This window comes from Mesocricetus auratus, unplaced genomic scaffold (assembly GCF_017639785.1).
Source record: "Mesocricetus auratus isolate SY011 unplaced genomic scaffold, BCM_Maur_2.0 Super-Scaffold_100013, whole genome shotgun sequence".
In the NCBI taxonomy this organism is placed as follows: Eukaryota; Metazoa; Chordata; class Mammalia; order Rodentia; family Cricetidae; genus Mesocricetus; species Mesocricetus auratus.
In genome coordinates, this window is record NW_024429196.1 from 38642492 (window position 1) to 38667461 (window position 24970).

Genomic DNA, 24970 nt, shown 5'->3' on the forward strand with positions numbered 1-24970 from the left:
CAATGTCCCTCACTGGTTCTTGTATTTGAATCCATCATCCTCAGTTGGTGGTTCCGTTTTGGGAGGCTGTGCAAACTTCTGCATATGATGGCAAATGTAGTCATTGGGAATGGGTTAGAGTGTCATATTTCAGTACATAGTCTTGGTTTCCTAACCCTCAAAGATGTAATAAACTGTGTGGATAGAGCCTCAAGCCTCTATCTCTGCCATGCCTTGACCACCATGACAGACTATTGTAGCATGAAAAAAAATGATCCAGAGACTGATATTGAGGTTCAAGCTTCAAGTTGAAGATGAGAAAAGCAAAGCATCTGGTCACTAGCTCTTATTCTACCTCAGAATGAAAGACGATCTTGGCTCCATCAAACCACAGACTATAACCCCTCCTCAGTGTGGCTGGAGAATCCTGAGACTTCAGTGTCTTTCTATCTTCAATGTGGCTGGAGAATGAATCCCAGCTCTGAGACCTTGTTCCTGACTTATATACCTCCATAATGCTGGAATTAAAGGCATATGACCCCAGGTGCTTGGATCAAGGGCATGAGCTCTGTTACTCTTCAATCTTGTGTAGGCCATGGTGGCCTTGAACTAATAGAGATCATCTACCTCTTAATCCTGAATCCTGGGATTAAGTTGCCAGGTGATGTGTGGAATTATGTTTCATTTTGTTTCTTTTCATGGTGTTGGCAATGGAACCTAAGGTCTCAGGCATAGGTGAGTGATGTATTTCTAAGCTACAGCTCTTGGGTGAGATTTATTGAATTGATTTCAGCTGTTGCATTTTAAATGTGATGTATAAACCCGAGGACAGAGAATAATAGAATTTGTCAATATATTGCTAGAGAAAAAGTGATTCAAGTAAAGACTCATAAATTTCATAGTGTTAAGGGCATTCTAGTTGACATTTTAGTACCAAACCATTTTGATAGTAGGATTTAAAAAATGTTTTCTAGGACTTATATTCTCTTTGTGACAAGTGTATTAGCCAAACTTGCTTATTTTTTTCAGATACAACTAGTTGCTGTAGCATTTTGTGTTATCCCCAGGAATTCAGTAAGTAGTTCAGAAATTATTGGTGAGAAAATCTGAGATTGAGGGAACATGTCACTGCAAATTCAATATTCTATAATAGTGATATTTTTCAATGCTTTAGAATCTCTTTATAACTGTTAGTAGTAGTTCAAGTGTAACTCTATTTCTATTTCAAAGTTCTAAAAAGTCTTTCAGGGAAGCCTGGAAAGGGGTGATTGAACTTAGCAAGGAGGTGGTACAACTTAAGAGACAATGAAATAGGTTTTGTTCCAAATATCTAACTACAGCTACTTGTCTACAATGTTTGAAAATTCCACACTGGTGATAAGAATGGTCTATTCTGAATAATAAAGGAAGAAATATGTCTAATATAAGTGCCTTAGATTGAGCACACATTCATCAATTACAGGTGGATATAAGTAGGTGGATGAGGATATTACAAGGCAAAGGATAACTGGTGACTCAAAATTACAGATTTGTTAACAGGCTAAGTTAGACTTTGAGCCAAGTTCTGTGTCTGTAGAGCTGCACTTTCACCTTCTACATTATAGTTCATTCATTCCTGTCCTATAAGCAAGCTGCATACCTCTATTCAAACCACCAAGATGGGATGAACAATTAGATTTCATGTCTATTTAAATGGAGCACTGTGTAACCAAATCAGGAATATTCTAGAGATCACTGGAAGCAAGTTCTAACTCTGGTTAAGTGTGATTGAAAGGGATTTACTAATAAGCTTGCTTAGAAAAATACTAAGTTACATTGACACAAGAAATTTAACTGAAAGGTTCTGCTCAATTGTTACTCAGATATAAGTTTAAGATAGGTAATGCATTAACCAGTTTCTCCTGGACAACAGAGAAAGATAAAAAATGAATTAAAGTTACGCTTCTGACTTAAGCTTGGATAAGGTCTGCTGAGTTCTGTTTTACCTCAGCTGCTCATCAAAACTGCTTGCTCTTATCTGGAGAGGTAAACATTTGCCAGACAACCCCGGGGAAGGGCCAGTTATCCACAGCTGTAGGTCTTGAGCTGATTTCCACAGCTCTTTGAATAAGTAAAAGGCTTTGTTAGTAGAAAAATGTCTCATTGATAATTGCCCAGAAAATGTAACTTTTGGTAGGAACCTATAAGTCACCTGCAGATGAAAGCTCATGTAAGATTATAACACATGGTATAAACTGTGAAAAGCACAGACCAAGGCTGGCTCCTGTTGAGCATTGACTAGGACCCCAGTCATGCATTAGTAAAGATTCCCTCTGTCTCTCTCTCTCTGTCCATCTGTCCCTCCCTCCCTCCCTCCCTCCCTCCCTCCCTCCCTCCCTCCCTCCCTCCCTCCCTCCCTCCCTCCCTCCCTCCCTTTCTTCCTCCTCCCTTCCTTTCCTTTTGTTCTTTTTAAATCTCTGGATGCCTTAATTGAATTTTGGGTTGGAGGAACGGTATTTTCCCATTACAGAGTAGCTATTACAGAGCATTACCTGGGACAATAATTCTAGACTCTGGATTTGAAGCCCTCAGAGAACATGACTCCCTACAAAGGCCTGAGTCTCATGACCATGAGTTTAAGAACAGAATCTTTGCTCCACAAGAAGATGAGCACAGGGGTAGGCTCCTCACCACTCATTTCCTTCAGCGTCCCCACTCCCTAGGACTCACCTCTGCCTGCCAGATGGGGTTCACAGTGTTGCCTCTGATCGAGGATCTTCTTTCCTGTCCATGATGAGGGAGGGCAGGAAAGATGCTATGTTTCCCAGGCTGTATGGAGATCTTCAGATAAGGGTCTGGGTTGAAAAACATCCCTTTCTTCAACCCCATGGCCTGGAAATCTATAAAACAAATGTCATTTTATTTAAGTATGTTTTACTGACGTTGCATATGTGCAGATACACAAGTAGTTCAAAGCATGATGTGGGGTTTAAATGATTAATGTCCCCCATAGTTTCATATATTCAAGCACTTGTCCCCAGTTGGTGGTACTATTTGGGCATTTTTGGGAGGTGCAAGATGTTACTAGGGGCAGGCCTCACCCTACTTCCAGTTTAGCCTCTGCTTGGTGTTTACCATTGAAGATGTAATCTCTCAGCTTTCTGATCCAGTCACCTGCTGCCATTCCTCCCTGCCACAATGGACTCTTTTCCTTCTGGAGCCACAAGTTTAAAGTAACTCTCCTGTAAGTTGCTTTTGGTAATGTTATTTATTACAGCAACAGAAAAGTAACTGCTAGACATGGGAAACTATTTTACAATGTTTAGTCTATTTTCCATCTCATTACAAATACGGACTGATGAGTATATACACAAAATTCTTTTTGGAAATTTTCCTGGCATATGTTAAGTTGTATTTGGAAAGAAATCCATGTCATAAGTCAATTCAACTGGGACTGTGGACACTTATTTTTTCATGAGAGGACCATTGGTCTAGGCCATTGGCCCTGACAAGATTGGATTGCTGGTGCTCCACAAACAGATTAAAAGGAAGGGGATGGATGAGAGGTGGAGGGTCACTAAAGGTGGTGGACATGGAAGAAAACTAACTGGATATGTGTTAGATCAAAGATATAAAGTTATTTTGCAAGGTAAAGTGATAGGGAATGTTCTTCTGTGTATATGTTTGTCTTATTGGTTGATTAATAAAGCACTGTTGGCCAATGGGGAAGCAAAATAGGTGGGACTAGGAGTCAAGGGGGATTCTTAGAAATGTAGTAAGGAGAAGTCGTCATGTGATCCAGGCAGGAAGTGATTTATCAGGGCAGAATCAGTAGATAAGCAGGGACAAGCAGGAAATCACTCTTCTCTTCTCTTCTCTTCTCTTCTCTTCTCTTCTCTTCTCTTCTCTTCTCTTCTCTCCTCTCCCCTCCTCTCCTCTCCTCTCCCCTCCCCTCCCCTCCCTTCCCCTCCCCTCCCCTCCCTCCCCTCCCTTTCCCTCCCCTCCCCTCCCTTTCCCTCCCCTCCCTTCCCCTCCCCTCCCCTCCCTTCCCCTCCCCTCCCTTCCCCTCCCCTCCCCTCCCCTCCCTTCCCCTCCTCTCCTCTCCCCTCCCAGGAACTCAAGTGGCAGCAGGGGCAGGAACCATGGAGGAAAAGCTGCTTGCCAGCCTATTAACCATTGCTTGCTCAGCTTGGTTTCTTAGACAGCTCCTGCCCAGTTGTCCAGGGATAGCATCACTCACAACATATCAATTAGTAAATAAAATATTGCCCCACAGGTATGGCCATAAGCCAGTCTGAAGGATGCAGTTCTTCAACTGAGGGTCCTTCTTCCAGCGCGACTCTAGTTAATGTCAAGTTGACAAAAACTAACCATCACCTTTAGTTTATTTTTAAGGCAAGGAGTTTATTTTGATATTTCCATTGGTCCTTTCTTCCTTCCTTCCTTCCTTTCTTTCTTCCTTTCTTTCTTTCTGTCTTTCTTTCTTCCTTTGTGTGTGTGATGAGCTGGAACATGTATGACTGTCAGAGTGAAACTTGTGGGAGTTGGTTCTTTTCTTCCATTATGTAGGTCCTAGGGTTTGAACTCAAAACAGTTGGACCTGCTATCAAGCATCTTTACTCACTAAGCCCTCTTCCTAGCACAGTATTTCTGTTTGTCATAGATAGATATAGTGAGTTAAATGAACATAGGTATGTCTTCAAGCTGAATATCATGTATCTGTGACCTTTTCAGACTTCCTTCTTTAGCTGCCAAGTTTATAGCCCCAGTAACATTTCATTGCTGGTAATTGTCATCCTGGAATAATTAAGTTATATACTATGGACAACAGGAGATGATTCAACCTAGACCATCTTATTAACTGGTTTTGAGTCATGCTGAGGTATGAAGAAATTTTTCCTGGTATTTATAAGGGCCTATATCTGTATGGCAAAGACAAAATGGGACTAAGGAACAGAGATATTGTCCTCTCTCCAGCCACACACTTCTTGGACCTCAAAATACCACTGGAGCTTTGGTTAGAGAAAATTACTTTTGGTTCCTGGCAAATTCTTGTGTGGTTTTTCTTATTTCTACTGTCTATGAAAATAGGTACAGAAAGTGTTATTTCTTAAGCATTTCAATAGGAACATGAAAATGACAACACAAGAATTGCAAGCTTTTATCCTGGTTAAAAAAATTGTTAAGTTTTTTCTTCTCCCCATTTCTTCCTTCCATCTAAACAGACACATAATTTTATTTGGGATGTACACTTAAACATGCATTTGCTTTATTGTACACACTTCAACCTAGAAAAACACATATGATAATATACCTCCCCCAAAGGCTCATGAGACCTCTGATCCATGACACAGATGGCATGGAGCATGGATTTGATAAGCTAAGGTCACAGTTTTCTAGTTGTGGTCAGTAGAATTTGGGTTTTATGCCATTTTCTCTTGAAGATGACTTAGTTCATATGAATTGTGTGAAGTTCTGAGCTTTGTGTATCATTTTACTTAGAGCGGCTCAGTATCCTTTTACTCTTTGAATGACAGAGTAATTTCAGGTTTACAAAAGAGTTCTGTAAAGAAGGCAAAGATTTCCTATAATTCCTTACCTAGTTTTCCCATTGTTAACATATTACAGAACTACCATAGAGTCATGAAAACTAAAAAGTAACTTACTCTTTGATGTTCATCAATTTTCTCCAAATTGAAACATTCCCTCCTGATGGGAGGAGGGAGATTTAGGAAGTAAAAACCTTAGAAGTTCTGCAAGGCTCAAACATACATGATCCACAAGTTCCCCACCCAGAGGTCATAGACGTGGAAAACAATTGCTAGAGAGGAGAATATCTGCCCAGTTTAGCTTCCCAAAGAAGACTATTCAACTTGTGCTGCCTGCTCATCTTGCAGAGGGTTCTGAAAATGCAGCTGTCTTGAATTGTCACCCACGCGTGGTAGGCTCTTCAGTGGTGCAGCTAACTTTGAGCTGTGAATGCTCCTTTAAGTGAGCCCAATAAGCTTATTCACTTGCCAAGTTGACTTCGTTAGAATGGTTGCTTTGATCTGTCATCAATTCTCCTGCCAGGGTTAATAGATCTTTCTTCACATCTCCCCAGAAAAAAACTTCACATAACACTCAACTATTAATTTTTTAAATTGCCTAAATTAAAATTCCACTGATCCTGCTCGCCGCCACCCCCCCCCCCCAAATGTGCTGTTTTGACCAGCTCAGCTTTGATCTGCTCTGTTACGGTGGGTTGACTACAGTCCTGTTTAGGAGTGTATGGCTGCTGCTCTCTTCCAGCTTTCTTTTACTTGCCCTTGGTAGACTCTTTTTTTTGTTTTTTTTTTGTTTTTGTTTTTGTTTTTGTTTTTGTTTTTGTTTTTACGAGACAGGGTTTCTCTGTATTGTTTTGGAGGCTGTAGGTCCAGCCGGACCTCGAACTCACAGAGATTCGCCTGCCTCTGCCTCTCAAGTGCTGGGATTAAAGGCATGCGCCATCACCGCTCAGCACCCTTGGTAGACTCTTAATGCTGCTATTAAGACAATAGCTTCCCTTCCCACAATGTCAAAATACTTCTACATTTATTACTGACTGAATTTCCATTATTCTTGCTTATTCAAGGAGAAATTGCCCAGATACTTTTTGTTTTTACTTCATCTCCACAGGTGAGGAAATTGAGGTACAAAGAGATTGAATAACTTGAAGTTTGTAGGTTAGAGACAAGTGAAAGCATAGGCATTTTTTTTTTTTTTACTATACACGGTGGTTTGAATGAGAAATGTCCCCCATAGGTAGGTCCAGGCATTTGAATACTTGGTTCCCAGTTTGTGGTGGTGTCTGGAGAGGTCATGGTGAGGTGCAGACTTGTTAGAGAAAGTACATTGCTAGGGGTGGGTTTGGGAGTTTAAATGCTTGTCCCATTTCCAGTTCCTCTGATTTCTTGTTTGTAGAGGGTGATGAGATTTCTCTGCTTCCTGATTCTCTCATGTTGCCTGCTATTTTCTGTCATGCTTTCACCCTGCCTTGATAGATTCATATCCTTCTAGAACTGTAATCTAAAATAAACACCTCTTCTTTAAGTTGTCATGACGGTTTATGACACCAACAGAAAGTAGCTAATGCTCTTCATAGGGCTTCTGGGTGAGCAACACGTACCTGAGAGAGAGAAGCTGATCAGCCTCCTACTCCCTTGACTTTGTGCAGTCTCTTCAGAGCCAATACCTTTAAAAATCTGTAAAAACAAGGGAAAATGGAAGACAAGCAAAACAGACATCGAAAGAGATACTATACTGTCATGAGGGACACTAAGATGCTAACAGGAACAATCTGCAACAGGCTGAGATGCTAACAGTTTCTGAACTGGTGACAGGAGTGATCTGCAACAGGCTGGTCAGCCCCCTTGTGCAAGCTCAGTGTGTCTCTTCCCTTCCTTCTGTACTATAAGTGGCCTGTGGGAAATTATGAACTGTGGGGAAGAATTCTACTTGTGGGCTAATTAAACAAGCTTAATATAGACAATCCAAATATATGACACTCTGGGTTGCTCTTGAGGGGCAACCAAGGGGACAGAAGGGATATAAAACACTATGCTTAATTGTACTCAGGCTCAGTCTGCCCTGCCTGTTTATGAATACTTGTAGTTTTAATAAGAATGAGCCACACGGGGTCACAGATTGAATGCTTGGTTAGAAGGAGTGTCACTATTAGGAGGTATGGCCTTGTTGGAGTAGCTATAGAATGGTTGGAGGAAGTATATCACTGGGGATGGGCTTTGGGGTTACAAAAGCTCAAACTAGGCCCAGTATTTCTCTTTCTGCTGCCTGCCAATTCAGAACTCTCAGCTACTTCTCCAGCACCATGACTGTCTGCATGCTGGCATGCTTTCTGACATGACAATAATGGACCAAAACTCTGAATGTAAGCAAGCCCCAGTTAAACGGTTTCTTTGATAAGAGTTGTCGAGGTCATGGATTGTCTTCACAGTAATAGAACCCCAACCAAGACAATACTATATACTATACTGACTGACTTGACAAAAGGATGGAATGAATATAATCCCTTCACTTTCCATTTTTTGTATGTTAATGTTGCCTTTTAATAGGAAAAAATGGGTGGTAAGCAGAGTGCGTTCGTCTTTGAAATAGAATAGCTTTCACTTGGGATGGGCTATCCCACTCAGGAATCATTAAAATCTCTACAAACAAAAAGGGAAGGGGGTATGTGAAATATTTTAGGTAAAGATACATTTTTGTGATAAAACGAGTAGTATCTGAAAGATGAATGTATGTGTGTATATAAGTACACACACGACATACACACTGGAAACAAAAACAGAAAGGCTTAAAGCCAAATTAGAAAGGTCTAAAGTTATACAAGGCTTATAAATGATGGTACTTAAGGACAATAAATATTTAATAAAGTTTATTAGAATCCCTAAGGTTCTAAAGATCTATTAATGCTAACAGAAGTTGACTTACATGTTGTTGCGTGTTTAATCAAGGTAATTAAGTTTTTGGTAACTTTGTTGAACTTTCACTATTTGAGGAAACTGATCACAGTAAAATCAAGATTTATTTAAAACTGTTTGGGTTGTTTTGTTTAAGCTTTGTTTAAATTTTATACAAATTAAAATACAAAGGTGGCCTTACAATTGGTCAACAAAACTTGAAAGCTTACACCAATAAAGGTAAAAGGATCAAAGAAGACATGCAATGTTTTGATCTCTGCCCTCCATGGTCAGCCAGGACTCAAGGTACAATGAAACTCCTCTGATAAGCTGTCTGTCCCTCTGGTGGGAGAGGCCACAGAATGGCCAGAAACTAGACTCTAAGCAATGTGCATCTAACAAGAGAGGAAGTCATTATGTGGTACAATATAAAAGTTATAATTATTTGGTGGTCCAAATCATTCCTAAACAAGCATATGAGGATCTTTGATTTACTATGGGACCGAATATGAAAGACAGATGAATAGAAGGAGATACACTAAGTAAAAAACTGGTAGATAGACACAATTGCCTCAAAGGCAAATAAATATATGGATATATACTGTAGTGTATGTGTGTGTGTGTGTGTGTGTGTGTGTGTGTGCTTGAGTGTGTATCCTCAATTGCTGACAGAGTTTTATTTTTATGAATTACTGGTAGAGTTTTAGTTTTTTGAATTACAAAGATGAGGAAATATAAACTAAAAAAATATCAACAAAATGGTTTTGAAAACATTCCTATTACAATAATTCTGACTTTGAAATTTAACCATATACACAGTGACTGTGTTACATGCTCTGTCTTTGGTAACTTTTAGTAAGATTTTTTTAAGGAATGAGTAGCACGACTCAGAAGCATGCCATGCTTTATACAATGAGAATAAAGCCTAGATAAATGCTTTTCTTTTCTTTTCTTTTGATATCTGAGACAAGTCCCTTGCTCTGTTGCCCAACTAACACATTTACTAGTGCCTAAGTCTGGTTTACAGGCATATGACTGTGCCTAGCTCTGGCTGAGGCCTTTTTGTTCAGAGTTTGTCTGAGATAATATGCTTACCATACTGACAATAATAGCTATTGTGGTGATATTTTGTTTATGATCTAACAAATAAAGCTTGAGTGAAGATCAGAGCACAAAGCAAGCCACACTAGTTAGTCATAGAGGCTAGGCAACAGTGGTACACATCTTTTAATCCCAGCACTCAGGAGACAGAGGCAGATGGATCTCTGTTAGTTCAAGACCACACGGGGCTACACAGAATTGATCAGTCTAAAAGAGAGACAGAGGTGATCCCAGCAATTTAAGTGACACAACTTTAATCCCAGCACTAAGGAGATAGAGACAGGAAGGGATATGGCTAGGTGGAGAGAGGAATATAAGGCGGGAGGAGACAGTAACTCGAGGCAGTCTGAAGAAGTCAGTCTGAAGCAGGCAGTCTGAGAATCAGTATAGTGTGAGGCAGTCAGAGGACAGCTTCACCCCTTTGTTCTGAACATTGGTAGAGGTAAGAACTCTCTAGTGACTTGGTCACTTTGCTTCTCTGGTCTTTCAGCTTTCACCAGAGTAGCTGACTCTGAGTTTTTATTATTATGACCAAAGAGAATTCCTACTAAAAGTTATTGTTAAGCAATTAGAAAAACAATTCTTGAATGTTGTTTTTTAGAAAGTACGTTTAAGGCACCATACCAAGGCTTTCCATAGATTTTTTTTAAACTTCACAGATGAGAACACAGGATTAAAACTTTAAAATAATTTACTCAGTCATATAGATGAAGCCAGAAGTAGTACTCAGATCTCTTGGACTTTGTTCAAAGCCCGTAGATATCTTTAACCACTTGCAACTTTGCCCCCAACATAAAGAGGTGATGTTAAAACAAAGTAGAGATTAATAAATGTATTTAGTTAAAAGAAAATCATTACTTCAATGGATAAATAAACAAAACAAAGAAAAATCTAACTATTAGAAAGGACTTGGTTGGCAATTTCCAAATAGGATTCCATGACAGAACATACTGGGAGATATGAATCTTAAATTGTTTAAATATTCTTGTAGTTTTTGTAACCACTAGTAAGCTCAATGTACTTGATTCTTTAAACATGAGTTGTAACAATTTAAATAATGAAACATAAAGATTATAAAAAACCTTGGCCCGGCGGTGGTGGTGCATGCCTTTAATCCCAACACTTGGGAGGCAGAGGCAGGCAGATCTTTCTGAGTTGGAGGCCAGCCTGGTCTACAGAGTGAGTTTCAGTACAGCCTCCAAAGCCACATAGAAACCCTGTCTCAACCCCCCCAAAATAAAATAAAATAAAATAAATAAATACCTTGAAAATAGTAAAAAATTTGAAATTTCCTAGTAATTGATTTATTATCATTGAGTCTCAAAGAACAGCGTGCCTAGAATTTAAAAATACCAAGAAACTTGCTTTTTTCACTGCATATAATAATATTAAAATGTATCATTGTTGAAGATTAATCACACTTAAATAAATAAATATATTTATTGGAATTAGATGAAACAGCTCTAAAGAAAAATAAAGTTAAAATTACAAGAAAGTGGATAGACTTAGCAGGGTCATTCACTCTTGGGAAGAAATAAATAACATGTTCTTTCTCAGATGCAGAGTTTAACCAATAACATATACATATATGTAAATGTGGGTGCAGTATAATATGAAGAAAAGAGAACAAGAAAAGCTAAATATAAGCGGATGAAGAAGGGCTAATGAACATTTAGGTAATGAACACGAGTTATGAAAGAAGATAAAGCTAATTGTTGTATATGTCTAATTCTGTCATGGATTCTTTTTCATTGTGGATAAGTGCATAAAACATATTTGATACTGAAAGTGTAAAATTTAATGTGAAGCTTGACAGCTTCTATTCATAAGAGCAAGTCTAAATGTGTGTGTGTGTGTGTGTGTGTGTGTGTGTGTGTGTGTGTGTGTGTGTGTGTGTGTGCGTTTCCAAAGTTAATGGACTTGGGGCCTGTTTAGATGTATGATGTTTTTATTTATTTGCAAATTATTCTTCTATAAGAATTAAAAATAAATAAACAAATAGGATTTGGCCTTTGAGGAGAGGAGCATGATTAGCATGATTGAACTATTGGCAAAGTCTGCCTTTGAGTTCTCAGCTGGAAGAATATCTATCCATTAGCATTCCCCTTAGAAATTGCTTTTCCTTTGGCTTTGCAGAATAGAGTCAGACTTAAAGTCACAAAAATCAGAGAGTCTTGTAAATATTCCATTAGAAACAGTTCTGAAATCTTCTGGTAAATATTTGGGCAGCACTGATTGACCTTTTCATGTTAGTATATCCTGGGTGTGATTTTTAGCACAAGTGCTCAAGTTTGGACTTATGTTTTATCTATAGCATTTAACATATCTGCTTCAAATAAAAATGCTTTCTAAAATTGCCCTCTGAGAAAGACTAAATAAAGGAAAGAGGCATAAACAATAGAAACTAAAACCTAGAATTTTGTATGATTACTTAAGAATCCTTGCTGCACTGATGTAGCTGGGATTAATTTGTTTAGAAACGAATTTTCATAACATTATGGAATAAATAAGTCTTGGATTTGTCTCATCATGGGACTATGGATGAAACTTCCTTTTTGTGTTTATTTAGATAATTACCAGAGGCACACTGCAAGTATAAGTTGCAGCGGTATAAATGGAGGAATGGAAAAACAGAATTAATTCATAACAGAATAGGAGGGGGCTGGGGAGATGGCTCAGTCAATGAAGTGCTTGCCGTAGAAGCATGAACACAGGCTTCAAGTGCTGGTACCACATGCAAGTCCAGACATCGTAGCAGGTAGCTGTATTCCTGCCTCTGGGGACAGAGACAGATCTCTCTAATTTCCTGGTTTGAGAGCTCAACCTGCAATCCTTGGGTCCCAGTAAGAGAGTGTCTCTAGAAATATAGTGAATGACTCCCCGAGGAACAACCCCTGATGTTGCCCTCTGGCTTTCATGCATACCTATACAATCACATGCATGCATAAACACACAAGTTCAGTTGGAGTAAAGTATCTACTCAACATCCCCTGAGCATAGACAGAACACATTTTCTGTTTGCCTTTTGATTTTTAAAAGACTCCTATGGTGGGTGCTACAGTTCAGATCTTTTTTGAGTGTTCCATGATGGCTCTACAGTAAAGGCTTTATCCTCAGTGCATGTGGCCATTGGGAAGCTGTGAGAGATGTAGGCAGTGGACCTAGTAGAAAGATGTTAGGTTTTAGGAGTAGCTATTGGGATGCCAACACCTTCTCTTTCTTCCACTGCCCAGCCATTATGATAAGAACAATTTTCTGTTCAATGTCCTTGCCTTTCATGACATTCTGTCTCACCTAGGACCCCAAGCCATGAGACTAACAACTGTACAATAAAGCCTCCAAAATTGTAAATCAAACAAAACTCTGTTTAAGTTCTGTTTTAAGCATTTTGACACAGTAATAAAAACACATTGCTAATATTAAAATCCAAGTAAAAAATACACTTAAACTTTATATCAGTTTCCCCAAACATAAGGAATCTAAGTTTCTAGATTGAGATTGGACATGAGGGCATGTTTAAGAACATGGCTGTAGTACTGTTGAGTGTGACATAAGACCTGGCTAAATCTGATCAAAGTGATTTGTGGGAATAATTTTGAACATTTTCCATGTCTCTCTGTTGATAAAAGTAATTCTTTACAAGAAAAACTAGTGGGGAAAAACTACAGTTAAGGAAAACATGACATTTTGGGATTATCTGCCATTCCAAGGTCTGTCTAAGTCTCTTTTGGCCCATGGGCTGGAAAAACCAAAGACAATTTTGATAGCATTGCCACAAAAGTCTACTGTTAAAGACAATATAACAATATAAGAAATACATTCTGGCACCAAAGAAACTGAGAATCTAGGGGACACTCTGCCTCAGATTTTGTGGCCCCAAATAAGGTAACAATATCATGTTGTCTTCCTGCCTATCACTCTGGTGCCTCTTCCTAGCTGCATGGATATGCCTCTTGAGGCTGCTGGAGTGATTCCTGAAGCAGTTGCCTATTTTCTATATTCGGAATCTGTGGCCCCCAGAGTTTGGCATGGGAAGTGATGTAGCTGATAGTGTCTTGTAAGGCAGGTATGGGAAATTGTGCCAGGGGTTTTAAAGGGTCCTGTTGACAAACTGTATGCCAACACCAGCTAGAGACTGAATCTTCACCCCTAAAGGAAATCAGAAGGCAGTATAGAGGAAGGTCTTCTACTCTAGTCCAGCAGACCCTGTACATGCCTCCACAGAATGGGGAAGGACATCTTCTATCAGGACATAGCCTTGATAACATACTCAGGAAGTCTTCAGTGGACAATGGAGTGAGCTGTAGACAGACTATCATATATTGTATTTGAGAAATTGTATAGCTAGACAGATTTCTGTCTTCTGATGCATAATCAGAGCTAGTAAATAATGAGATTCTTAAAAGATACTGGAATTTACTGGGGAATGAGATAAGGCAAAGATGCTGAAAAGAGAAACTTGCCTTCAAAAAGTATTTCTGAGTGGAAATAGAAGAAAACACAAAGCTACCAATAAGATAACAAGCATGTTGTAAAACAAAGTGCAGGAGGGAATGTGGAAAAACCAGCCATGTGTTCTTCAGACCCAGCAAAACTTAGATGTTTCTCCCCCTGTGCTTTCATGTGTCACTTCATGCCCTGAGTTCCTGTCCATTATGTCCCTCTCCCCAGCCTTGCGTTGCTTCCTTTCCATGCTGGGCAGTTTCATTCATACTGCTGGTTTCAGCTCACATGCCACCTCCTTTTGAAGCCACCAGAGAGGCAGCACTGCTTTGTTAACCCTTTCCTAACATGCTCATACAAGAAGCTTCGTGCTCTAGCCCTGTGAGGTCCAGATAGTATTACACTGGATGGTACAGTAACTGAGTTATCAGTTATGGGGCTTACACTTAATTGACATTTACACTAATGTCTATAACCTCTTACCATAACAGGTTCTCATCTGCGCTTAAGACAACCAAATAGATGAGAGCCTCTGAAAATCAAGAATAAATTGTGGGGCTTTCAGTGAGGGGTATAGGAGGATGGGAGGGAGAGGGAACTGAGATTGATATGTAAAATTAGACTGTTTCTAAACTAAATAAAAATTTATATAAAAAAAAGTGTTGCACCCTTCCCCCATGGGGGTGTGCTGACCAGTTTGTGACTAGGAGTTTCTAGCAAAATACTTCTTGTTCCCTCCTCCCAGTATATCTTGATTGCAGATTCCTGTTTTCCATCTATCCTTATTGTCTAAATTCAAATTCCCATTGTCCACCCCTCCTTTGCTGGAGGGACGTGGGAACGTGAGCTCCTGACCTTGGTAGACCTTGGTAGTTTTCCACCATGCCTCCAATTGGTATTTAATGCTCCATTCTTGTTACAACAAATGCCATTCTCCTTGCAAGAATGAGCCACTGTCTTTGTCTTCATTTACATCCTTAGCCCTTCGCCAGGATCATTGAGAAGTGTTGTAACCCCATAAGTGAACCAGTTGCTACAAAAAGAGTAAATTGCAACCTAATTTTATAGCTAGGTTCACAATATCTGCCAATGGCACAGATAAGGGAGCTGAAAAAAATCTAACAAATATTTAGCATTTACTACTATTAAAATTAAAGTATTAGTTATACCAAAGGAACATTGGATATCTTGTTTTCCTTCCTAAAGAACTACAGGTTGATTGTAGTCTCATAACTTAACTCAGTGGTATTTTGGACATGATATAATGTCTATAGATAGTAACCTTTCCCCCAAAATTAATGCACTACAGTAATAATTAATGGGAAAGTAGATATTCAAAATTAATTGACAAATAGATTCAAGAAAACTTACTTATGTTTCTTCATTGAAGCAGTGTACTTAAATTCCCAGATTAGATTCCAAAAGCTTATTTTAATTCAGAAGTTCACTGGATTGTGCCAATAACTGGCTTGTGTTGCAAAACTAAAGCTAGGTTTGGTTTCTATTACAACAACATATGCTCAAAGAAACTACTAAGCTGTAGTTATTTGAGAAGGAAGAACATTTGCTTAAATATTTTTCTTGTCTGCTTAATGTGCTAGAAATCAAATGGAGAAATGCAAGAGAAATAACCTTGAAAACTGATAATACTATCGAGAAATAAGGGCAAAGATAACATAGTTACCCTAAAAACTAATTACACATTAAAATAAAATTTTCAGGAAAGTTCCTTCTCTGCACTTCTGCCAGACCTCCACATGCTCAGTTTTAATACAGCAGTGAGGACCCAGGGTTACTCTCTGTTCTCAGCATCATTGGACTCAGGGTTGGACTGTCACATTGTTCTGTTGCATTATTCATTGGGAGATGGAATTGATGAGAGATCAAAACACAAATACCACCAAATCCCAACTTGGTGAATAAATGAGGGTATTTTGGCAGGGGGACTTACAGAAGTATGGGTGATGGCTTACTATCAGAAGACATGATGTCTTGATAGCTGCATCACCAGAAGTCCACCCTTTCCACCATGACTGAAATTTCATGGAAGATGGAAACCTGTAGCACATTGTACAGCATGCAGATGGTTCAACTGGTAGGAGAGTGTCCTTTCAATGTATTTCCTTTTCTTTTGGTCTGAGAATCAACCTTACCAGATAGCTAGATTCTACAGTACTAGAAGGTACCATGCAAGCTACTAGAGAAGAAAATTAATCCTCAGTCTCACCTAGCTATGGATCCTGAAAGCTATGATACTGACTGACCAGAGAAGATTTGCCCACTGGTATAATAGTGACATTAACATTTTGGAACTAACCAACCACTTTCTGATTTGATTTAAGACTCACTCTGCAGGATTCAACCTATACCTGGCATCATTATCAGGCTAATAACCTACGGTCAGGCAAGTTATAGGCCCTAGGGGAGACCCTACTGCTAATGCTCTGCTAAATGGGCCTAGTATTAAACTGATTCATTATTTGCACCCATAGTCAATGCATCACTCAACCTTCATCTAAGAAGTTTCTATTTGCAGTAGATGGTGATTAACACAGTGAGCCACACTGGTCAAGGTATGGAGAATAAAAGATCACACCATTCTCAGTTCTAAACAGAATGTGTATCCTATGGCTCACCCTGTAGGGGTCAAGGATGGTTGTGGAAGAGGGGGCAAAATGAGTGTAAGAGCCTGAAGCAGTGGATGAATACAACACAACAGTGTCTTCTTGATACATCATGGCAGCTGCCCATATGAAATCACTGTGGTTATGAAAGAATATAATCAACAATGATAAAAACAAAATTCACAAAAAGCCAAACAAACAAACAAAGGCAAATTGTGAACCTGGGATTCACTAACAGTGTGGCTTGAGGTACCTCATTTTGAATTTACTTGTTAGAGTTCTCATTTACTCAGAGAAAGGAGGTGAGATTTTATCTTCTCTATACCTATTATTTCATATGACTAAGATGAATCTGAGGTAATACATTCAAATTAATTCATTTGTAAGTCTAAAAAGAAATTAAAACATCAAAAATATAAGTATTCAAAACCAGTGAATTATAAACATGTTTCTTAAGGCAAGTCTCACGCACAGCTAATATATGTATCCCCACACAAACATTTTGTTAAGGGAAATCCAGACACTTGGCACTTTTCTAACATTGGAGTGGCCTATGTGAGTTGTATATGTGAGTTGTAAGTGCAAATATGTGCACATGGATAAATGTGTGCCTTCACACATGAAGAAAACAGGAAAGCAAAGAACCATGTGAGTTGGGTCTGAGCAGGAGGAAGAATAGAGACTTACAGGAGCTGCTGAGTTTTTGACAGTGACACTGGGGGTTGTAGCTCGCAGGGCTCCGCTCACTCCATGGTAGTATTTGAAGCAGATCTTAGTTTCAGCTGGAAGACAAAAATAAATGGAGCTTGTTTGTTTTGTTTTGTTTTTTTGTTTGTTTGTTTTTTTAGAGACAGGATTTCCCTGTATTGCTTTGAAGGCTGTCCTGGAACTTGCTCTGTAGACCAGGCTGGCCTTGAACTCACAGAGATCCACCTGCCTCTGCCTCCTGAGTGCTGGGATTAAAGGTGTGTGTCACCAACGCCTGGCCATTGGGTATATTCTAGGAAGACATACCCATAGCCCAAAGGGATCTTTCCAGCAATGCAAACCAGTTCCTCTCATAAGTCAGTGTACAACACTTTACAACGATGGTTTACATATCGATGGTTTACATTCTGGGCAGTCTGTTTTTCTAAAACTATGTCATAAAAATTGTGTGGGCTTTAACATTTAACATTTAATATGTACCCAATTTTAATAAATCTATTACTCAAGCATGCAGTCTACCTCACTGAACATTATTAATTTTAAATCTGTAGTTCTCAGATTTTAGGTAGTTTTATTTCTTTGGCATTTCCTGTCATATAATTCATTGCAATTAATATCTTGATAATTTTAAGAAATACCAAGAGGTTATTAAAATATATAGACAGAAATCATGTTTTATAAACTACTGTATTTATTAGTGATAATTTTATTGTATAGCTATAGATGTAGATATATCTATAGATGGTAAGTAGAAAAGATATGCTTTTAGTAAATCCCACTGGTTGTGTTTGAATTTATAGTGTGTGAGACAATGAACAAGTCCCATAACTTCTTTTATCTAAGGAATTTCCATCATGTGTGAATGGAACTCACAGTAGCATTATCCTATAAGGTGTTGGTTGAGCAAAGGAAAACACTAAAGTCCAATTATGTGTTCAGGAAATGTCAGTGATGGTTGTGATATGAGGGCTAAATCATGATGTGACTGCATTGCTCCCTGACAGTTTCTGCAGTGGAAACAACATCTTGAAGCAACATGCCCTTAGTTTAGTTGATAGTGACTGGCATTTGAAACTCACTGTTTCATATGATTTTTTTATTCTTAATTAAAAAATTTAGGGGGTTGTGTCTTAGTCTATTACAACCTATTAATTTTGTTTTAGGAGTCTTCAACTTGTAAAGCTGCATAGACTTATGGTTTTTAAACATTCCCCTATTGTTGTTGATATTATTTTTGAAAATGAAAACCTTTTAGCAAACTGTTGTTCAAGTTCAAATGTATAATGCAATAACAATTGCTAGTTTTCTGTACAACACATATTCTCCTTTTTATGTTTAATACTAGAATCTCAGAGTTATGTTGGATGACAATGTATAGCTGATCATACATTTTAAAGTTTTTCTTGGAGATAATATGTGTTACTTGCTATTGCCATTTTGATGTTTTCTTGGCTTAAAATCAAGCTGAAACCTAACCGACACTGGTATAGAAGAAATGATCATTGCCATGAACTCCTATTGGCTAGAAAACATGAGTAGTTTTAGGATTCTTTCTTTCTGTGGCCATGCTACTCTCCAAACAGCACATTACCCTTCAAGAAACACATAATGTCAGATTCTCACCACCTCATGGAACCTCAATGAATGCTGTTAGTCGGCCATTATTAATTAAAAATAAACCTAAAATAGAAATGCATTATCAGTATCATTTTATCTACTTGATTGCTAGTGAGATTAAACATTTTTTTCAGCAAATTTTAGTTAGCTCTTTGAGGTTCTAAAAACCCATTAAGTTAACATTGTTAAGACTTCTCATAACCGGAGTAATCCCTGGTTGCTCATAAGGTTTCCCTTCCTGAGTTCTTCTTTCCCTTCAGACACTTATACAAACTTATACGTTGTTTCAAGCTTTCACCGGATCATTTAATAGCATAGTTCCATAATATTATCCAAGGTATTTGTAAATTGCCCCACAATAGGTCTACACAGCCAAGTCCAAAAGGCAGGTGTCTCATAGACTGGCAATCACATCACTCAGAGCTCTGGATAAAGCAGCAAGAGTTATGTAGCTCTCTATTCCCATCAGTGCCCTTCAGTACCAACTATACTGTCTGTGGATGCCAGGGAGATCAGCATCCTGGGAAAGAACATTAACCTAAGTCATATAGAAGGGAGTAAGAGGAGTGTGTAGCAGTACCAGTACCTTTCATTCAAGGAAGAAAATTATTTCAATGCCTTTGAGCAAATGGTTGGGGAACCTGATTATAAATTTTTGTTAAGTCCTATAGTCAGTGTAGTGTTTATTTTGAACCAAGAACTCATGGAGACCTTCAAAGCATGATATTCTGCCTTTGAAAAGAATTGATGCCAAAGTTTGTATCTTTTCCCCACTTTAAACATATGTTTTAATAATGTTTCAAAATTTAGAAGCTTGATTACTAATGGATCTTCCTTTTACTTAACCTAAATATGTGTTGTAGCTTAGGAATAGGATATGCAGGAAAGCTACTAATAAATCCCTAAAAATAACAATATAATATATTAATTATTTGTTTTATGGCTTTTAAATTATTTCATTTTAAAAATTATATATTTCATATTTATTCTGGTTACACTTAACTTGCCTGTTTAATTTATTACTCAGATTTGTTAGTGAGTTAGTTACTATTTATTTTCATATCCCACTGTAATACCACATCTTAAAAAATGGCTAGTGAAATAGAGTTTTGCATATATAATAATAAGTAGGCCAGTGGTGGACTGCATATATAACAATGGTCCCATATGACACTCCCTAATAATGTTGTAACCATCTTACTTATATAAGTATAATCAACATAATTCACTTGATGGAGTCTCCCAGCAACACATTTCTCAGAGCATATTCTAGTTATTAAGCAGTGTCTAACTTCCTATGACACTACCAACTAATTATGAATTCAGGAAAAGATTCAATGTCCTGTTAGGTCCTAATTCTTCATAGAGAACACATTCTCCCTGTAGCTTAATTATAAGACTTCTGTAGTTGTTCAAGGACAAAGAAATTCCTATAGTTGATAATTATTGCCTCTCTTAGAAATATAGCAAGGCTTATAAGAGAAGAATATTAGTGGAGTATTAGGTATGTCTTCAGATACTTTGTCAGGGACCTGCAATACTTCTGCCTTTGTCTTTCTAAAAATAACGACAATAACTCTATTGTATTTTCTAACTGTAAGGTATCTTCTAAATTAAGTTCCATTATATTAGCTTGTTGTTTATTTGGTGTAGAATGATGTATAAACACAGTATATGTGACATGGCCAGCACATGGATGGCCTTCTTTATGATCAATAGTGCTGACTTAGACAGCACTTCAGGATTGTCTTACTTGTGAGTATCTAAAGGGTAATGAAGGTTGTATTCCAGCTCTTCCAAGGAAAGAGATTGGCAAATTAAGTGCATAGGTTAACAGTAGATATGCTTACACTATGGTTGTTTTTACCCAGTACTTTTTAAAGTTTGATCAGGGGAGACCATCTTATTCATATTCACAGCCCTCTTTTCTTTTTTACTGCTTGTTGTCACATGCATGTGCATGTATATACAAAAAAAGCTTGAAATAAATTCAAATTCATTAATTGGCTAAAAAATGAGCTTCTCATTTCAGTCATGGATAACAGACAAATAGAGAAAATCTAGGGGGTAAAAACAAATAAATATGCCAAAACAGTGTTAAATAAAATATAGAACACACAGTTAATTGAGTTTCAGATAAATCAAGAATATATTTGTAGTATAAGAGTCACATGAGGTATATTAAAAAGATTACTGTTTATCCCAAATGGAAATTCATGAAAGTAGTCCATAGTTTCCCACACTAAATCTGGAAATTCTCTCCTGGATACACTGAAATAACAAGGCAATAGAACATAAAACAGGTGGTGAAGGCCCAGAATATAAAATTTAGAGATAAGTTCTAGATTTCAAGTGTGGAGATTTATATGAGGTTGTTAAGGCTTCTAGCAAAGGTCTGTGAATGACCTCAGGAAGGAGAAAACATCATTAGAACAAAGTGGAGTTCTCAATTAAAAGGGATCAAATATATGCAGAGACAATGCAGTGTGAAAATAACACTAAAGGAAACAACAGGCTGTGAACCCATATGCACATGGATTCTAGGTACTGGAAAATACGTAAGAAAATCAGGTAACAATTCAAGAAACGGGCCTGGTGCCTGTACAGAAAGTTTTCAAAGGAAGAAAAAAACTGGATAAGAAATATCTCAAAAAATGTTCATTGTCACTAGGAATTAGTTTGATTCAAATCAAACAACTTATCCCGGTCAGAATGACAAATAGCAACAGAACAACTGACAACAAATGCTGGAAGAGATGTGGGGAAAAGCAAACCCTCATTCATTGTTGGTCAGATTGCAAACAGATCTAGACACTCTGCAAATAAGCATGGAGAATCCTGAAAAAGCTAAAATTAAATCTACTATATAATACAGCTATACCACTTCTTAGCATATACCCAAAGGACTCTGTATCCTACTCCATAGATACGTGGTTAGCCATGTTCTTTACTGCTCTATTCACAATAGCTAGGAAATGGAAACAGCTGATGAATGTATAATGAAAGATGTGGTTCATATACTATGGAATACTATTGTAATGAAAGATGAAATATGCAGGAAAATGGATCAAGAAAAATATTACATGTTCTCTCTCCCTAGCTCCATATATTCAAATGTGAGTAAAAATCTGGGGTAACAATAGAAACCAGGGAAGTAAAATGGGGCCATATTAGGTTGGGAGCAGCAACAGAGAAGGAAATAGTATGATACTATTGATCTAAAGGGCACATGACAAAAATCAGGGGGCTCTAATTAAGGAAAGGGTCTGGACTGGGGAATGATAGGAACAAGAGGTATAAGGTTGGGAGAGGATGGAGGGAGAGAGTGCTGGGAGAGACAACTGGAATTAGGGGGCATTTCTGAGAAGAGCTGGAAACCTAGAGCAAAAGAGGCCTCAAAGCCCCCGCCCCCCCCCCCCAGTGACACACTGTTTCCAAAAAGGTCACACCTCCTAATAGTGCCATTCACTTTGGGGGGCATTTTCTGTCAAACCATTAAAACTTTGACAAGTGATGCTATTTGTCAGTGAATGAACTGACAGGATAAGGGAAAGGCTGTTGGGGAAGATAGAAAAGTAAGGCTGAGAACTGAGTGACTGGAATTACAGTCTCTTCCATTTGCTTTTGGTCAGATTTGCTTTCATAAATGAAAGAATGCCCTCTAAGTGCCACAGTTACAAGAAGGAATTTATTTTCATGCTCTGCTTCCCTTAACTTGATGATGGGTTAAGGCCATGGTCATGACACTGGACACTTTAGTTGAGTAGGCTAGGAGAAGTTCTCATTAGGCAAGGCAGCTGCCTCACCTTTACTCATGGGATTTGGAAGCGTTATTGTTAGCAGGGCTGTCAGATGACCCGCTGTACCTTTGACACTGCCTAGTATTGGTAAGTCCTCTGGACAACTTGCTTCTGCAGAGCACAAGGGCAGATGTACTCCCTATGCAGAAGAGAAGGATGTGTGGACAAAAGATAGCTTGTTCATTTTTTTTCAGTGTGATACCCATAGAGGCAATACATGAATATTTGGGACCTATATAGAAACAGTCCTACCATAACTCTGGAAATGATTTAGTTCTAAAGAGAGAAGAAAAGTTTAGAAAATATATCAGTAAGATATACAGTATCAACTTTACATATTCTTAAAAATATCAGCAGATAAATAATCAAAGAAACTGTCTGATGTTACTGATTCATAATATGAATCCTATAGAGTTATAGTGAGAGCCAGAAGCTAGGGGAAAATATGGAGTATCACCAACGTGCTAGTGTTGTGGATAGTGGATAGTGAGTCTTGAGGAGTGTGGATAGGCAAAGGCAAAACTAAAACACAGAACATATGTTGAGATGATATGGTCTTAGTCACGTTGGAGTTAGAGATCACTTAATTGAGCAAAGTTCTGAAAGCCTAAATGAAATGTGCTGCCGAGTTCTGAATCTAGAGGCTTGTAAACATGAATCAAGACTTTCACTGGTATTGGAAGAGGGGATGAATTTGCATGGCTATTTTGCAACTGTCATAGAGATATCTGTTGAGGATCAATTAAAGGTTCTCATTAAACCTGCCTCTGCTTTTGCATGGCACCTAAATGGAGGCACCTTTTGGAGTGGAAGCATTGCAGCAGAATAGAAGGAGTACAGCTGAATTCTACTGTAAGCATGTCTACTGGACCACAGGAATGGCAACAGTACTCACATTCCACAAAGTACGAGCTGGCATCAATCTTCCAGATGATCTGGCCTCTGTGAGAACCGTTGACTCCACGGTTCTTATAATCCAGAAAATTTTCAGATGAGACTTCACCTATGTGTGCAGAAGGGAAAAGGAGAACAGAGAAACACATCAGCCAACAGCCAATTTAGGAGCACCAAAGGAAAAGAGCAAAGGCTATGAATAGTTACACTTCCGATCACATAGAGAGTTAGGAGTGTTCCGAGACACCATCAGAACAATGCATTTTTTTTTCCACCCAACACTCCTGGCAGATAAACTTAATTAGTTCTTTTTTAATTCTATTTTCCAGTTTAAATTTAGATAAGAAACATGGTTGCTTCACAAGTCAGTTCCAGGTACCTCTCCCTTTCCCTCCCCTCCTCCCCTGCCCTCCCCCCAAACCACCCCCCCCCGTTATCCCTTCATTCCCCCAGGGAGGGTGAGGCCCTCCATGGGGGTGTCCATAGTCTGTCATTTCATATAGGGCAGGGCCTAGACCCTTCCCCAAGAGTTCAGGGTGAGAGTGCACCTCACATTGTTCTATGGGAGTCCAAAGTCCTTGTGTATACTTGGGATGGGTACTGATCTGCTGCCCAAGGCTCAATAGATTCCCTAGGCCTCCTCACTGACACCCAGATTCAGGGGGTCTTGGTCAGTCCCATGCTGGATTCCCAGGCTGATGCCTGGGATTCAAGAGTTAACCTTTGTCTGGTCAGCTGTTTCTGGGGGTTAAACCAGCCTAGTCTTAATCCCTTTGATCATCAATCCTCCCTCTCTGTTACTGGCTTTCTTGAGTTCAGCTCAGTACTTAACCAAGGGAGTCTGCCTCTTCTTCGATCAGCCGCTAAATGAAGTTTCTGTTTCCCAGACTCTCTGGCCATAGGATTGTAGGCTGGCACTCCCCAGATCTATGTCTAAAATCCATATATGAGAGAGTACATGCCATGTTTCTCTTTTTGTGACTGGGTTACCTCACTCAGGATGGTTTCTTCTAGTGTCATCCATTTGCCTGCGAATCTCAAGATTCCATTATTTTTTTCTGCTGAATAGTACTCCATTGTGTAGATGTACCACATTTTCTCTATCCACTCTTCGGTTGAGGGACATCTAGGTTGCTTCCAAGTTCTGGCTATTACAAATAAAGCTGCTATGAACATAGTGGAACAGACATCTTTGTTGTATGAATGGGTATCTTTTGGATATATGCCTAAGAGTGGAGTTGCTGGGTCTTGTGGTAGGTTTATTCCCATTTTTCTGAGCAATCTCCATACTGATTTCCAAAGTGGCTGAACCAGTTGGCACTCCCACCAGCAATGGAGGAGTGTCCCCCTTTCACCACATCCTCTCCAGCATAAATTGTCATTGGTG

The 24970-nt window shown here is 38.7% G+C and overlaps 1 protein-coding gene across 7 annotated transcripts in view; it reads right to left on the minus strand.

Annotated features, from left to right (window-relative positions):
- Hecw1 (HECT, C2 and WW domain containing E3 ubiquitin protein ligase 1) overlaps positions 1-24970 on the minus strand; it is a 279382-nt gene that overhangs the window by 110544 nt on the left and 143868 nt on the right. For all 7 annotated transcript variants that reach the window (XM_040755624.1, XM_040755621.1, XM_040755623.1 and 4 more), the window contains 4 exons: positions 23585-23692; positions 17252-17346; positions 7106-7181; positions 2689-2858 (listed from right to left, as the gene is read on the minus strand). In XM_040755624.1, the coding sequence (XP_040611558.1) occupies positions 2689-2858; positions 7106-7181; positions 17252-17346; positions 23585-23692 (449 nt within the window). The remainder of the gene's footprint in view (positions 1-2688; positions 2859-7105; positions 7182-17251; positions 17347-23584; positions 23693-24970) is intronic.